We start from the raw sequence: 16,135 nt of genomic DNA on the forward strand, positions 1-16,135 counted from the left end.
TAGCTTCCAGATACATAATTGTTAACGTACTTACATTCTCGATTCATCTGAATGCAAATCTCATGCGAGGTGTCCATCTTAGTCACATCTGTGCAATGTTCTGTAAATCCATGTACATTATATTTTGTTTTCTGAGAACCTATACAATATGTTTAAGTTTAAAGTAAGCAAGGAGGTGAGGCAATGTATTTATAAAAATGAACAGACCAGTCATCTCTTAGAAATGTCATGGATATTCATGGTGAAGGGATTAGAGTGGTGCTGGAAAAGCACAGCAGTTCAGGCAGCATCTGAGGAGCAGGAAAATTGATGTTTCGGGCAAAAGCCCTTCATCAAGAGTAGCTCTATTCCTGATGAAGGGCTTTTGCCCGAAACATCGATTTTCCTGCTTCTCGGATGCTGCCTGAACTGCTGTGCTTTTCCAGCACCACTCTAATCCAGAATCTGATTTCCAGCATCTACAGTTATTGTTTTAACTATTCATGGTGAAGTTAAAGCTAGTTAATACTTTATAGCTAAAATAAAAGAAAAATAGTTTTTTTTCAAGAGCCATATCTTGACATATCACTTATAATATCCTGACACTATATAAATCCCACCTTTAAATGGGAATATATCTCTTCAGCAGAGCAATGAATAATTCGACTGGAATTGTAAAGGAAAGCTGCTGCTTTGTTATTTTGTTTGTGCAAATAATAGCTGATTATAACTCAGTCATACTATTTGGAAAATCTGTTTCTATGTTCTATGTTCTAATTTTTAAAAACGCAAATTTATATTTCAAATTCCAGCTTTTAAAACTTATCTATTTCACCAAGCTTGTTTTTCATTTTCTTAGAAAAACACCAAAAATTAAGTTGGTCTCTTTTTGTTTCTAATTTATAATTAAAAATATGAAATTGTGCTTCTTCACTCACCTGACTGCCTCAGGTCCACACACTGGCATTTGTCAAATGTATGTCACATTTTAAAGTTAAAAATTCAGATTGTGGTATGAAAATGATTTTCTACTTTGCAATTTTCAGTACACGTAAAAATACTTAGCAAACATTTTCTGTATTCATTCTTTCTACAGCTAAATAGTACAACCAGTCTGTTCAGTAGTAACAGAAATATAGGAGTTATAGGTCAAAATGGAAGTGGCTTGTCAAGAGGATCAGAAATGGGAGCAAATGAATTATCCACACAAACACTAGGTAGAAATCCGCTGTCGGACACGCATGAATTTAAGCAGGCCTGTCCTTCGTGCTTTAAAATAGGTGAGAAAAAATAACTTGGTTATGTTCTTCAAATTTTCATCTTATAAAATGACCAGCACTTATCTGTTCATGTGCCTCTACATATACTTGAACAATGGCCTTTGTAATGTAATTATTCTGCCAGCAGACTTATATTTCATAAGAACCAATATGTTCAACTGTGAATCTTCATTGGATTCAATTGAAGGATATCTCTCTGGAAACAATGGAGTTGTTTCTGCAATCTAATTTTGGATGAGTGATTTCATATTCTAGAGAAGCACCTTTGATTTGACTTTGTATTTTGAGTAGTGGTGATGGTCATAATATTAAAGCTGCAGGTGTAGCTAACAAAAAGAAATGAGCTGCAGTTTTTCTGCTGAAGTGATGCTTTCAAATGGGACCTAATGGCAGTGTTGAAAGTTATTGAACTGTGACCATGAGCAATTTCATGGAAGTTATTCTCTTAGTCTTGCTTTAGGTGAGGATTTTTAATGAGTCAAATCATGGGAAAGGATGCCATGTTAGAATGGCATCAAATACTTTATATCATCTTATCTAAGAAAAATGGTAGCTTGGACTTCATTATTATGTATAATCAGTTGGATAGTTTATTACCATTGTTTCTTGGATTTGTATCCTAGCAATATCCTTTATCTGATGTCCCACATGCTGATTGTTTGACATTAATAACATTTACACCTTAAAATTTAATATACCTATGTTCTAAGCATCCCAATTCAGATTAGTTGATCTTTGGAAAATTCATCATTTACATTTGCTAGTATCAATTTTGTTTTTGTTCAGAGCTATTCAGAAATCAAATTTTGATTTGTAGTTATTTTGATTTATAGTTATTGTAGTTGGTCAAAAGATGAAATGTGTTACATTATATACCTTGGATCAAACTCAATTAGTGTGGTGTCAAAACAACACGTGAATTAGTTTCAAAAGAACATTGAATAGTTGAGGCTGTTTGGTATTAAATCCTTGCCAGTCCCATCTCCTGATTGCTGATGCAGTAGTATAACTGGTGCAAAGAAACATAGGAGAGATGGAAACAGCTTTACTTTTGGAAAGCAATCACTTGGAAGTCTTATTGCAAACACACTGACTGTAAGAGATATTAGAAATATTGAAAACTACAGTTAAAATAATTGAAAGGCAAACTCAAAATTAAGCCTATCATCTGCTAAAAAAGAAAGTTATAAGCAGATTTGTTAATAAATTATACTGTGTCCCCTTGGACAACTATTGAAATGAGAAATCAAATGTTACTCTTGCATGCAGTTGATTTTTGACTGCCTGCTAAAGGACTAATGATACTTTCCTCAATAGTCATTTGTGACAAAGTTTAAAAAGGCTTGCTTGTTATTTTAGTTAGACGAGGCTAACTTAAATACTGTTAAGATTCCAGCAATTTTTGTGCCCAATATAGTGTTCTATATCGTTGCCAGTTTTCCATGTAACAGTAGCTCTACTACCAGTGACTAATCAACAACTGAAGTAGTGCTGCTCCTGCTGAAGGTGGAAGTAAACATTAAAGATGGTTTTGGTCTTCTCAATATGTTGGATGTTAGCCACTATAAATGGAATGCATCTTCCTCTCGAGGAAGGTAGAATTTTCTGCCACTGATGCACTGCACGTGTACATTTATGTCCACTGTGGTGATCCAAGTTGGTGTTGTCCCTGGTCAAGTCAGATGCCAGACTGAAATATGGCCTGATGATTCATATTTTGTTTGGCCCTCTCACTGAAACACAAACATGAAATGCTTCAGATTCAATTTTAACAGTAAACACAAGTTTAGTTTGCAAGGGAAATGAAGATAAATTAGAATAAACCAATAACACTCCTTTGCAGTATGCACAACAAGAAAATTCTGGTTTATTTCACATCTATAAAGCTTGATGTAACTGTGCCCCATATTGAGAATCTGAGAATTTCTTTTTGAAACCTTCAGACAACTGAGTTTAGACTTTCTCAGCTTCAGATAACCCTTTCAGGGTTTTAATGAAACATTTCTGCTCTGGAAATTTTAAACTGAACACGTTATACTGTGGTAACCCCTTTCTTAACTGTCCTAAACTTTTTTAGGAGCAATAGTTTTACATATCCAGTTTCAACCAATGTTTCTGAAAAACTGTCAAATTGAAAAGCTTCATTCCAAACAAAGTCTTTCCCTAAGCCCAATGCTCTCCCAATGTTTTAAAAAAACACATTGCTATCCAGAAATTTTCTTTTCAATACTGTGTTTAAAATAAATCACCATAGCTGCAGGAATACTTCTAAATTGGTCATTAAATCTCTTCATATGCACATCCCAATCCCATTAAACCCCTAAATTAAATGATACGTAATGATAGATCACACACTTTACATCACACTTCTTTACCCATGACCTTACATCCATTTGCCTGGATGGATGCAACAATACTCAAGAAGCTTGACACTATCCAGGACAAAGCAACCCACTTGATTGGTACCACATCCATTCTGTCCACCACAACGAAGGCCTCCAAGCCCTCTGTTTCTTCCTCTCACGCCGTCCCAACCAGTACCCTTCCACTGACACCCTCACTCGCCTGGCTGAACTGGTCCTCACTCTTAAGAACTTCTCCTTCCAATCTTCCCACTTCCTCCAATCCAAAAGGGTAGCCATGGGAACCAGCATGGGACCCAGCTATGCCTGCCTGTTGGTCGGTTATGCGGAACAGTCCATCATCTGCAATTACACTAACACCCCTCCCACGTGTTCCTCCGCTATATCAGTGACTGTATCGGCACTACCTCATGCTCCCACGGAGAGGTTGAACAGTTCATCAACTTCACTAACACCTTTCACCCCGACCTCAAATTCACCTAGGCCATCTCGGATACCTCCCTCCCCTTCCTGGACCTCTCCATCTCCAGCAACAGACTAACCACAGACATCTACAAGCCAACCGACCTCCACAGCTACCTAGACTACATCTCCTCCTACCCTACCTCCTGTAAAAACGCGATCCCTTATTCCCAATTCCTCCGCCTCTGTGGCATCTGTTCCCAGAATGACCAAGTCCACCTTAGAAAATCGCAGATGGCATCCTTCTTCCAAGATTGCAATTTCTCCAACTCGGCACTGCCCTCCTGACTTGTCCATCACCTTTCCCATCGATCCCTCCAACCTCTGTCCGACCTATCACCTTCTCCCTCATCTTCATCGACATGTCTCATTCTCAGCTACCTTCCACCCAACTGCACCCCTCTCCCATTTATCTTTCAGTCCTCAGGCCACCAAGCCTCGTTTCTGATGAAGGGCTTATGCCCGAAACATCAATTCTCCTGCTCCTCGGATGCTGCCTGCCCTGCTGTGCTTTTCCAGCACCATACTCTCGACTCTAATCTCCAGCATCTGCAGTCCTCACTTTTTCCTCCGATGCTCAGTATCAGCAGTGTGTACTATCTACAAGATGCAGTGCAGAAATTCACCAAAGATCCTCAGTCAGCACCTTCCAAATCCACAGCCACTTTCATCTAGAAGTAGAGCAGATATATGGAAGCACTACCACCTTCAAGATCCCCTCCAAGTCACTCACCATCCTGAGTTGGAAGTATATTGCCAGTCGTTCACTGTAGCTGGGTCAGAATCCTGGAATTCCCTTCTTAAAGGCATTGTGGTTGAAACCTCAGCAGGTGGACTGCAACAGTTCAAGAAGGCAGCTCACCACCACCTTCTGAAGAACAACAAGGGACAGGCAATGAATGTTGGCCAGCCAGCAATGCCTGCATCCCACAAAATGAATGAATTAAAAGAAAACATAGGCCTGTACCATAAGTTTCCATTTGCCAGCAGATGATATAATTTAGTAATCACTGGAATATGCAGTTTTCCCCCCACCACTGAGAATTGCATGAGCTCAAATGTCATTTTTCAAGTTTGAACTGAGTAACAATGTTAACCTTTGAAGGTGAAGATTTAAAGTGGAACTGGTTGCTATGTAGCTGCCCAGCAATACAGACAGTGATCTTTGCAAACATAGATTGAGTAACTGAATTGACCATGTCACAATGCATTGTCGTAGGGGATAATGTAGTTTTAAGGATTTTATTTATCATGTACTGTTTCTAGATTCCAAAGGATTGACATACACCTACAACAGAGATGTAGAACATAAGTGTACAAAGGATATTTTAATTGGTCGATTGAAGAACCCTGATGGTAGACCCTGGAAAAAGATACGACCTAGACCAACAAAGAATCAGTATGTGGGTCCTTATTACATATGTAAAGGTAAGGCATCAGAGAGAGGGAGTGAGCGAGTATCTTACACAAATTGAGGAAAATTACTGTTCAGCTCTTGGCACATTTAGTTTACATGCTAAAGAAATGTTCGCTTACTGTATGCAATAAAAAGATTGTTCTTTCCTGGGGGTGTTGGTTGATGCATTGTAGGTTTAATATGACATTAATAATGTATTGACTGTCGCATGCTTTTGACATATTATTTAAAACTAAATACATACAGTAGCCATGTTAGTAAACGATGCACTGCTATATTATTTCTCATGCATGTTGTAAATTCTCTTATAAGCGTGGCAGGAAATGCAATTGTCATATGGTAGGACTTCCTAAAATTAATTTCAATGCTGTTGGTAAGGTTAGTATTGGCTTCCTATTCCTAGTTGCTTTTGATAAAGTAGTGTGGGGTCTTCTGTTTGAACTATTGCTGTTTGGATGATGAAGATATGTGCACAATGCCATGAAGTAGAGGATTTCTAGGAATCTGACCTCACAGAAATAACAATGTGGAAACACCTTTTCATGCCTGTGAATAGCCTTTGCTGCTTTTGATGTTCTAGATTTAGGAAACATTGGTTCAAGTTCTACTTCTCCCTGCGTTGTTTGCTGTCCCAGCATGTGTTCACTTCCCTCAAATTTTCCCTCGAAATTTCCTAGAATGATCACTTGCTAAACCAACTGCTTTGACACAAATTAGGTGTAGGAAAGCATCTGTGTACCCTTCTTCTGGCTTTTGTGTTTATCGGCCACTACCATGCCCAGTATCATCAGCTGAAAAATTGTTGGCAGTTTCCTGAAGTGTACACTGTCGATGGTACATGTTGTGGCCTAGGTTCACTCGTGGCAGTGTACAGGTTGGGTGTTCAGGTTAATAGATGATGAACTTCTAAGCAAGTGTAGAGTAGTCAGTCTTACTCCTGCCATGTGCTCTGTAAGTGATAGAAACACTTTTTGAGGAGACAGGCGGTTTGAGTGTCTAACCTCTGTTTAGTTTTAGCAGCCACAACATATATTTGGTGTAGGTGAGCTTTGAGCTAATGTGGACTCTCGGGATGTTGATGTGTAACTCAGTGATGTTAATATGGCAAGTTGGTTATGTACTCTCTTGCTGGAGATGGTCATTGCAGCTGTGCATTGCCAACGATAGCCTTGGGAATTTTTTTTATCCATTTGTGCTTCAACTAATGCTGAAGTTTAGAGTCATAGAGATGTACAGCACAGAAGCAGACCCTTCGGTCCAACTCCTCCATGACAACCAGATAGCCTGATCTAATTGAGGCCCATTTTGCCAGCATTTGGCCCATATCCCTCTAAACCCTTCCTATTCATATACCCAACCAGATGTCTTTAAAATGTTGTAATTGTGTCATTCTTCACCACTTCCTCCAGAAGCTTATTCCACACACACAAACCACCCGCTGCGTGAAAAGGTTGCCCCTTACGTCCCTTTTATATCTTTCCCCTCTCACCCTAAACCTATGCCATCCAGTTTGGACTCCCCACCTCAGGGAAAAGACCCCTCAGCCTCCAAGGCTCCAGGGAAAACAGCTCCAGCCTCTCCCTATAGCTCAAATCCTCCAACCCTGGCAACATCCTTGTAAATCTTTTCTGAAACGTTACAATTTTCACATCATCTATCTGATAGGAAGGAGACCAGAACTGCACAACAATATTCCAAAAGTGGCCTAACCAATGTCCTGTACAGCCCCAACATGACCTCTTAACTCCTATATTCAATGCTCTGACCAAAAAAAAAGGAAAGCATACCAAATGCCACCTTTACTATCCTATCTACCTGTGAGTATACTTTCAAAGGACTGTGAACATGTACTCCAAGGTCTCTTTGCTCAACAACACTCCCCAGGACCTCACCATTAAGTGTATAAGTCCTGTTCTGATTTGTCTTTCCAAAATGCAGCACCTCTGCTCTGCTCTGGATCTCTTGCTACCTTCAGTGCAATATGAACATGCAAATATTATATATATCTGATGGGATGGATTGAGCTCCACCAGTTTCATTGACTTTCGACATGGTGTAGAGTATTTCACAGTTGATTAAACTATCTAGCCAGACTAGACCCAAATAAGAACTGCAGAAGCATGAAAGACGTAATGGGGAACAAAGTCAATTATTTGATATATCTAGCCACCTGGCAATAAGACAAGATTATCAGTTTTATTCTCTTCAGTTTTGAGAATAACTTCAAAGGAGTTTTTACTCCATAGCTGTTGAACAGCTTATTTTACCAATGGCACTAATGAGTTATAATTAGCACATTGCTTGCATGTGGAACCTACTAATGACCATAGTCTGTTAGTCTTCTCTCACAAAGGGGATACTGATGGTATTGAACATGGTGGTTGATGAGTATGAGAAGCCTGGTGAATTTGTAGTGGGTTACATCGATATTTTCCAGTGTCCGATCTGTGTTGGAGCAGTTGTTTCAGCAGACGATGGTGACTGAACTAAAGAATTAAAAATCCAGGTAGGAAGTAATACTCATAAAATAAACGTTGCTGACAAGAGAAGCAGTGTGTAATGTTTGGTTGCCAGTATTCTATGTCATTTTATTTTACTTCTTGCAGGATTTTAAATTGCAGCTACATCAGTTTGTATAATTCAGAACCAGTTCTGAAATCAGCATGGCTACTTTTGTGATGCTGTTTGATCAAATGGAGGGCCAGTAGACTGCTTTATCTTAGATTGCTTACATCTTTGACATGATTGACTCTATGGCATTGATTAGATTGATCAACCTTCAACGTTTGTGTCATCTTAATAATTTTGCAGTGTGCGAAGTTCAAGCAAATGATGAGTATTCTGTGAAAACTGCTGATCAGGACAAGAATATTAGCATCACATGTTATTTGTAGAACAATAGCTATATCAAGAAGAGTTTATCACATTGCCATTGTCTTGTGATCCTGTCCATTTGATAGCCATTCCATCAAGGGCCTGGGTACCATTCTATGGAATTTCCTTATTAAAAAGCTGCTTTTCTACTTTGTCAGCTTACTCTGTAACAAGCCTCCTTAAAACCTATCTATTTATCTAGCGCTCTGGTCAATCTTCCGACTTGTTCATTTAGTTTTTGTGACTATTTTTCTTCGCGTCAACGTGATACACTTTTATCTGCGTTGAAGACCACTACAGGTGGAAATTATAGGGGCTAGCATGACATTGTGAGAAAGTCCAGTGAGGAGTATCTTGAAGTTGGTAACAACTCGCTGTATCTTGTATCTAGTTTCAGGGGGATCTTCTTGGTGGACCCTCCTTGGCTTGAACTCCCACAGGTCAGAAGGGGAGCAGGCAGGGTGGAGTGGAGGGCCTGGCTATCTCTGGAGTGTACTGAGAGGTGACTTCTGAGAGACCTCTCTGTGGTTCCTTCTCTGGCTGGATACCTCCTTTCACTGCCCTATCTCTTGTGAGGAAGGGGCACCCAGAGTTGATTCAAAGTTCTCACTCTTTGTGTTGCCATACCATGATGACCATTGGCTAAGGTAATGGGATGCATGCCTGTGTGCCTATCCAGAAGACCTAATGGTGCTGGACCTGCCCTTGCAAGGTACTGCCAACTTGTCTGTGGAGGCAGCCAGACAATCATATGCTTTAGGCAGCTGCATCTTCTGAGCTATAAGAACCATTGTCTCCCATATACCTGCCTGCTGCTGCTGTTCCTTCTTGTGCATTCTGACAAAGTCTTCATTTGAGATACTACAGAGTGCCCTTCTACCTGATCTCTAAGATGATAAATAGGAACAGGAATAGGCTGTTCAGTCTCCCGAGCCTGCTCTGCCAGTCAATAGGATCATCCTACATTCTTCACATCTACTCTCTTGCCATTTCCTCCTATCTCTTCATTCCCCTACTGATCTAGAATCGATCTGTCTCAGCCTTACATATATACAAGGTCTCTGTCCCACAGCTCTCTGTGGCAAGGAGTCCCAAGACTCTCAATCCTCTGAGAAAAAAAAAATTCCTCTTCATCTCAGTCTTAAATTAGCAACCCTTCATTCTGAAACTGAGCCCTCTGGCCCTAGATTCTCACATTCTCTCAACATTTACCCTTTTAAGCCCCTTAAGAACCCTATATGTCTCAGTGAGATAATCGCTCATTCTTCTAAACTCCGGTGAGTAAGGTCCCAACCTGTTTCGCGTTCAAAGACATTTACTTCATACCAGGGATCCATCCTAGTGAAGCTCCTCTGTACTGTCTCCAATGAAATGATATCTTTCCTTAAATAAGGTGATCAAAACTGCTCATAGTACTCCAGATGTGGTCTCCCCACCACTTTGTGCAATTGCAGTAAAACTTCCCTGCTCTTCTAGTTCAAGCCCTTTGAAATAAGGGCCAGTATTCCATTAGCCTTCCTGATTGCCTGTTGCACCTGTGTGCTATGCTCAAGTCCCTTTGTTTTGCAGCTTTATGCAGTTTTTCTCCATTTAAACAATATTATGTTCTTTAGTTTTCCCTTCCAAACTGAACAGTTTCATATTTTACCACATTAGACCCCATTTGCCAACTTTTCGCCCACTTACTTATCAATATTTCTCTGTAAGCTGTATCCCTGTGTTATGCCTTTCCATGTATTTTTGTGTCATCTGCAAATTTGACTATAATACATTCATTTCCTTCCAAGTTATTGTATGTATTACAGTGCAGTCCCAGTACTGATTCCTATTCACAGGTCACCAACCTGAAAACAAACCCTTATCCCCACTTGCTGTTTCCTGCCCGTGAGCCAATTCTCGATCAATGTCAGTATGCTCCTTCAAATGCCAGGGGCTCTTATGACAGCCCTTTATGAGGTACCTTGTCAAAAGTCTTCTGGAAATTCAAATACAACAGATATACTGGTTCCCATTGACCCACTCTGGTTGAGACTTCCTCAAAAAATTCTAATAAATTAGTCAAACATGATTTCCCTTTCATGAAGCTGTGCTGACTCTGCTTGATTAGATTTTGATTTTGTCAACATTTGACTATTATTTCCTAAATAATTGATTCCAATGCTTTTTCAGTAATAAATGTTAGACTAATTGGCCAATAGTTACCTGCATTTTGGTTCCCTTTTTTGAATGGGGGTGTCAAATTTAGCAGTTTTCCAATTCTCTGAGACTTCTGCAGAATCCACTGACTTTTGGAAAATTACAAACAATGCATCCACTATCTCTGTAGCTACCTCTTTTAGGATTAGATTCCCTACAGATTCCCTACAGTGCGGAAACAGACCATTTGGCCCAATAAGTCCACACCGACCCTCCGAAGAGTAACCAACCCAGACCCATTTCCCTCTGACTAATGCACCTAACACTACGGGCAATTTAGCATGGCCAATCCACCTAACCTGCACATCCTTCAACTGTGGGAGAAAACCAGAGCACCTGGAGGAAACCCACGCAGACACAGGGAGAATGTGCAAACTCCACACAGACGGTCTTCCGAGGCTGGATTCGAAGTCAGGTCCCTGGCACTGTGAGGTAGCAGTGCTAGCCACTGAGCCAACGTGCCGCTTTTAAGATCCTAGGATGCAAGGCATCAGAGTCAGGGGACTTATCTGCCTTTAGCATTGTTATTTTGTTTGAGTAATGGTAATCGTACTTAAATTCTCCCCGTATACTTAATACTAAAGAATTAATTTTTAGTATAGAATGTTTGAAGTATTTTCCACTGTAAAGACTGATGCAAAATATCTGCAATTTCCTTGTTTCCCAAAACCATCTCCCTAGATTCATTTTCTCAGGGGCCCATGTTCACTTTGACCTGTCTCTTCCTTGTCTGTTTAGAGAAGCTCTTACTGTAAGTTTTTGTCTTTCTCACTATCTGACCTTAATTGTTTTCACTCTCATTATCTTTTTAGTCCTCCTCAGCTGGCTTCAGGGCGATCTCTGACTTGGACCTCCTTATATTCTTTCTCTTTCAACTTAATACTCTCCTTCACTTCCTTGGTTAGCCTTAGTTGGTTTATCTTTCTTTTGCCTCCTCACTGGGATTTATTTTTGCTGAGACTCATGAATTATTTGCTTAAATGTCTGCTAGTGTTTGCTCGCTGTCATTACTGCTAATCTATCTGCCCAGTTCACTTTAGTTAACTCTCTCCTCACTTCATTGTAATTCCCTTCATTTAAGTTAAGTACAGTTGTTTCTGACCAGGTTTCTCACTTCCATTATTAACATTAAATTCTAACATATTATGAGCACTACTTCCCAGGGGATCTTTTACTTGGAGATCATTTAGTAACCCTGCCTCGTTACCCAATACCAGATCCAACATGTTTGCTGTCTGGTTGGCTCCAAGACAGATTGCTCTCTGAAACTATTCCTAATGCACTCTTTAAGTTCATTGTCATAGCTACCTTTTCTAATTTGATTAAAGTTACCCATAATTGTTGCTTTATTCTTTTTACATGCTCCTACACTTTGTTGATTTATCGCCTATCACACAGAATAGCAGCTGTTTGAGGGTTTGTATACTAATCTTGTTTGTTACCTCAGCCCAAATGGACTGTATGTCATCTGAGCTGAGAGCATTTCTCATAACTGTCTACTTTTCAACTATTATCAACAGTGCTACCCACCATCTTTTCCATCCCTCCTGTCTCTCCAAAAGGTCAAATATCTGAATGTTATGTTCTCAGGTTTGACCTCCTTGTAACCCTGTGTCCTAATGGCAACAAGATCGTACTAATTTCTGTCGATTTGCACTGTCAGTTCACCTACCTTATTCCAAATTCTTCATGCATTAAGATCCAAAGCCTTTAAGCTGTTCTACTATTGAATTTCCCTGTACTTCCATGGTCCTTGGTACAAAATGACATTCACGTATTTCCCTTTTATTTTTGATAACAGTCACCAAAGCTACAACCCTGTCTTCTCCTTTACCTTTGCTTTGATGATATTCTCTGCAGCTGAACCCACCCACCGTTTAGTTTAAAGCCCTTGTTATGTGATTTGTTAGGACTCTGATCCTGGCATGCTTCAGGTAGAACGCGTCCCAACAGAAGTTCTCTTTCCTCCCCAGTACTGGTGCCAACGCCCCATGAATTCAAACCTGTTTCTCCCACACTAGTCTTTGAGCCATGCATTTACTTCTTTAATCTTGTTGACCTTGTGCCAATTTGCCTGTGGTCAGGTGGTAATCCAGAGATTATTACCTTTCTGGTTCTCTGGCTACTCATATTTCCTCAGCAGAACCTCTTTCCCCTTTCTGCCTATATCGTTGATATTTCCATGTACCATGACAACTGGATCTGTCCCTTCCCATTCCAAGTTCATCTGTGACCCAGATGAAATATCCTGAAACCAGGCACCACGCAGGCAACACAGCCTTCGGGACTCTTGATCCTGGCCACAGAGAACAGTGTCTATTCCCCTGACTATACTATCCCCAATTAACTACATTTCTGTTTCTTCCCCCCTCTGGAATGACTTCCTGTACCATGGTGCTATGGTCAGTTTCCTCGTCCTGTCTATTGTCCCTGCTCTCATCTTGAGAGCAAGAGCCTCAAACCTCTTACACAAACTCAAGGGCCGAGGCACCTTCAGCACTACCTCCTGGATTTCCTGCCTGTGTCACATGTAATCACAGTCTCCTGTCCCTTACCATTGACTGAATTAGACCGAGTTAATCTAAGGGTGTGATTTGCCTCCTGAAACACAGTATTCAGGTAACTTGACCCCTCCCTGATGTGTTGCAGTGTTTGAATCTCAGACTTAAGCTTATCCACTCTGAGCCTGAGTTTCTCAAACAACCAACACTTGCCAGAGATGTGGTTACTATGAACCACAATGGGGGTCTACCAGCTCCCACATCATACAGTTGCAACACATCGCCTGGCCTTGCATCTCTATTTTATTTTCTTAGGTTTTTTTTCAAAATTTCCCACTAGTCTTTTAGCTTGTCATCTTTAAATAGTTCCCCATTTACCCAGTGAACATTTCCTGTGATGTCACAGTTGGATTTGTGCTGGACACTCAATCCTGGGCTTCACGTTATCCGGTTTAAAAAGACGTTACCAACTATTGAAGTGAAAAAGCAAGCAAAAATCACCTCTTCACTAAATTCTCATGCTGCTCCAGAATCCTCAAATGATATATTCACTTGGGCTGTGTTTATCCAGATGAGATCTCTCCTTCCTGACCATGTGCACCTTACTGATCTTGTTCTTTCAACAGATCTTCTCTTAAATAGAGTTGAACACAACCTGCCTGGGTTGTTTTTATCTTGGCCAGGTGCAGAGTTGTCGCAGTGAGGTGCTGACCGGATTCTGCTACCAAGTGTTCCTACCATTGGTGTTCCCATCAAGATGTCAGTATCTGAGCTGGTGCAGGTGGCAGTCGTTTTGCTGCTGCTGCTTCTAAGACATTAAAACTGTCATCCTCAGAATTCAAAGAGGTGCCTTGAGTAGCCCACTTCTCTTTCAAAACTGTAGATATCCTGCTGACACGAGAGAGAAAGTGTCACAGCCAGTCATTAGAAGAGTTGAGTGATGGATAACACTGATGGTGAGGTTCATGTGAGATTTGCAGTGAAATGAAGAATGGTAGATGGATGTTACTGCAGAACTAGTCCTGGTCACCACTTGCAAGGGATGGTATTCGCTCCTTTGCTGAGGAGCATAATGGCAGCACCCCTCAACCTGTCCTGGCTCTTTCTACCCTGTTATGAATTGTTTTCTCCTGTAACAGGAGAAAGTGAGGGATTAACATAAAAGTGACTGGCCCACTGGTGCAGGTGGTCAAAATGTGGTGAGGTATCCCAGGCAGGTGAATAGGCAGTGCAAAGGCCAGAGTCTAGATTAGAGTTGTGCTGGAAAAGCACAGCAGGTCAGGTAGCATCCAAGGAGCAGGAAAATCAATGTTTCGGGCAAAAGCCTTTCTGCAGTCCTTGTTTTTACCTAATGCAAAGGCCATGCAGGGTTTGTGTTTTGAGGTGTTTTCTCTGGAGCATCGAAGGCTGAGGGGTGACCTCATAGAGGCTTATCAAATCATGAGGGGCATGGATAGTTTAAATAGACAAGGTCTTTTCCCTGGGGTGGGAGAGTCCAGAACTAGAGGAATAGGCATACGGTGAGAAGAGAAAGATTTAAAAGGGATCTAAGGGGCAAGTTTTTCACACACAGTGGTACGTGTATGGAATGAGCTGGCAGAGGAAGTGATAGAGGCTGGTACAATTGCAACATTTGAAAGGCATTTGGATGGGTATATGAATAGGAAGAGTTTGGAGGGATATAGGCCAAGTGCTGGCAAATGGGACTAGATTAGGTTGGGATAGCTGGTCGGCATAGACGAATTGGATCGAAGGGTCTGTTTCTGTGCTGTATTTCTCTCTGACTCTATGTGACTGAGGGAGAGTGTAACATGCAATAGTGAGCATTACAGAGAATAAGTCTTGCTGAGAGGTGGGTGCAGTAGCAGAGATGGAGTGAGTGAGGTAGTAGAGTGTGGCATTTACCTTGGCAGAGCGGAGAAAGCTATTGACCTTGCAGCACTGCTGGCCCCCGTTCCTTTGGACCTTAGATACAGTGCTGACGTGGGTGTGACCTAGGAGCAGGCTGCCAGAATCCAGTGATGTAGCCCCCTCTGCCCCGTCTTGTAAGAAGAAGATGGCCTTCCTCTGAATCACCCCATTCGGAGAATCACAGCACCATTTTCTCTTCTCTAGAATCTTTGTAATTGCTAGAAGAAAGTTAAGACTGCAGGTGCTCGAGATCAGAGTCAGGAATGTAGTGTTGGAAAAGCACAGCAGGTCAGGCAGCATCCGAGAAACAGGAGAATTGATGTATCAGGCATGAGGCTTTCATTACCGAAGAAGGCTCAGACCTGAAACATCGATTCTCCTGCTCCTTGGATGCTGCCTGGCCTGCTGTGCTTTTCCTGCACCACACACTTGACTCTTTGTAACTGTTGTCTGTCAACAAATAGGGCATTTTTGGAATGCTAATTTTCGTCAGGATACTTAATGGCCTTTTAAAGATGATGGGCTTTCAGTGGATATCTGGTGAATGAGTTCTTCCAGGAACAACAGGTGATAGAATGGGGCTGACATCTGATGAGAGTGACACCATGGGGGTGGTGTATGTAATTAATAAGGTGACTTGGTGCGATTGGGTGATAGATCTCACTTGGCCTCAGAGAGAAACACTCCAAGAAACTTGTCACTATTGACATGTAGCCAAAACAAAGGTAAGATTTAGCTTGATATAACTCAATGTAGGTTGTTGACCTTGTCCAGCATCAACGTAGTTGCCTTTTCTGGAATGCTTCAGTGGTTATCCTTCACACTTGACCAAGTTAAAAATGAGTAAACTGACTGTGGAGTTTTAGAACAATCAGCAATAAAGTGTGAAGTGGGTTGACTTTGACCTCTTTATAAGGACAAGCAACATGTATACTGTTTTCGCCCAAAAATAATAGTTTGTAGTTAATTTTAGACTTTTACCTCTGAGTAAATATATTTCTGTTATTGTCCCTTATTCAAAACCTTCCATCTTTCATAATCTAGTATAATTTATTTTACTAAAACAGTGAGACAGTCACAGACAACATGAGGTTTTAGCCCACATGAAATCTGGATATTTTAGCCACTAAATGAAGCAGTGAGAAATACATT

At 40.9% G+C, this 16,135-nt stretch overlaps 1 protein-coding gene across 2 annotated transcripts in view; it reads left to right on the forward strand.

Annotated features, from left to right (window-relative positions):
* Window positions 1-16,135, forward strand: part of zc3h7a (zinc finger CCCH-type containing 7A) — a 93,344-nt gene that overhangs the window by 52,945 nt on the left and 24,264 nt on the right. For both annotated transcript variants that reach the window (XM_043711978.1, XM_043711979.1), the window contains exons 12-13: window positions 1,076-1,259; window positions 5,351-5,512. In XM_043711978.1, coding sequence (XP_043567913.1) covers window positions 1,076-1,259; window positions 5,351-5,512 — 346 coding nt within the window. The remainder of the gene's footprint in view (window positions 1-1,075; window positions 1,260-5,350; window positions 5,513-16,135) is intronic.

The sequence above is a fragment of the Chiloscyllium plagiosum genome, chromosome 21, assembly GCF_004010195.1.
Source record: "Chiloscyllium plagiosum isolate BGI_BamShark_2017 chromosome 21, ASM401019v2, whole genome shotgun sequence".
Classification (NCBI taxonomy): domain Eukaryota; kingdom Metazoa; phylum Chordata; class Chondrichthyes; order Orectolobiformes; family Hemiscylliidae; genus Chiloscyllium; species Chiloscyllium plagiosum.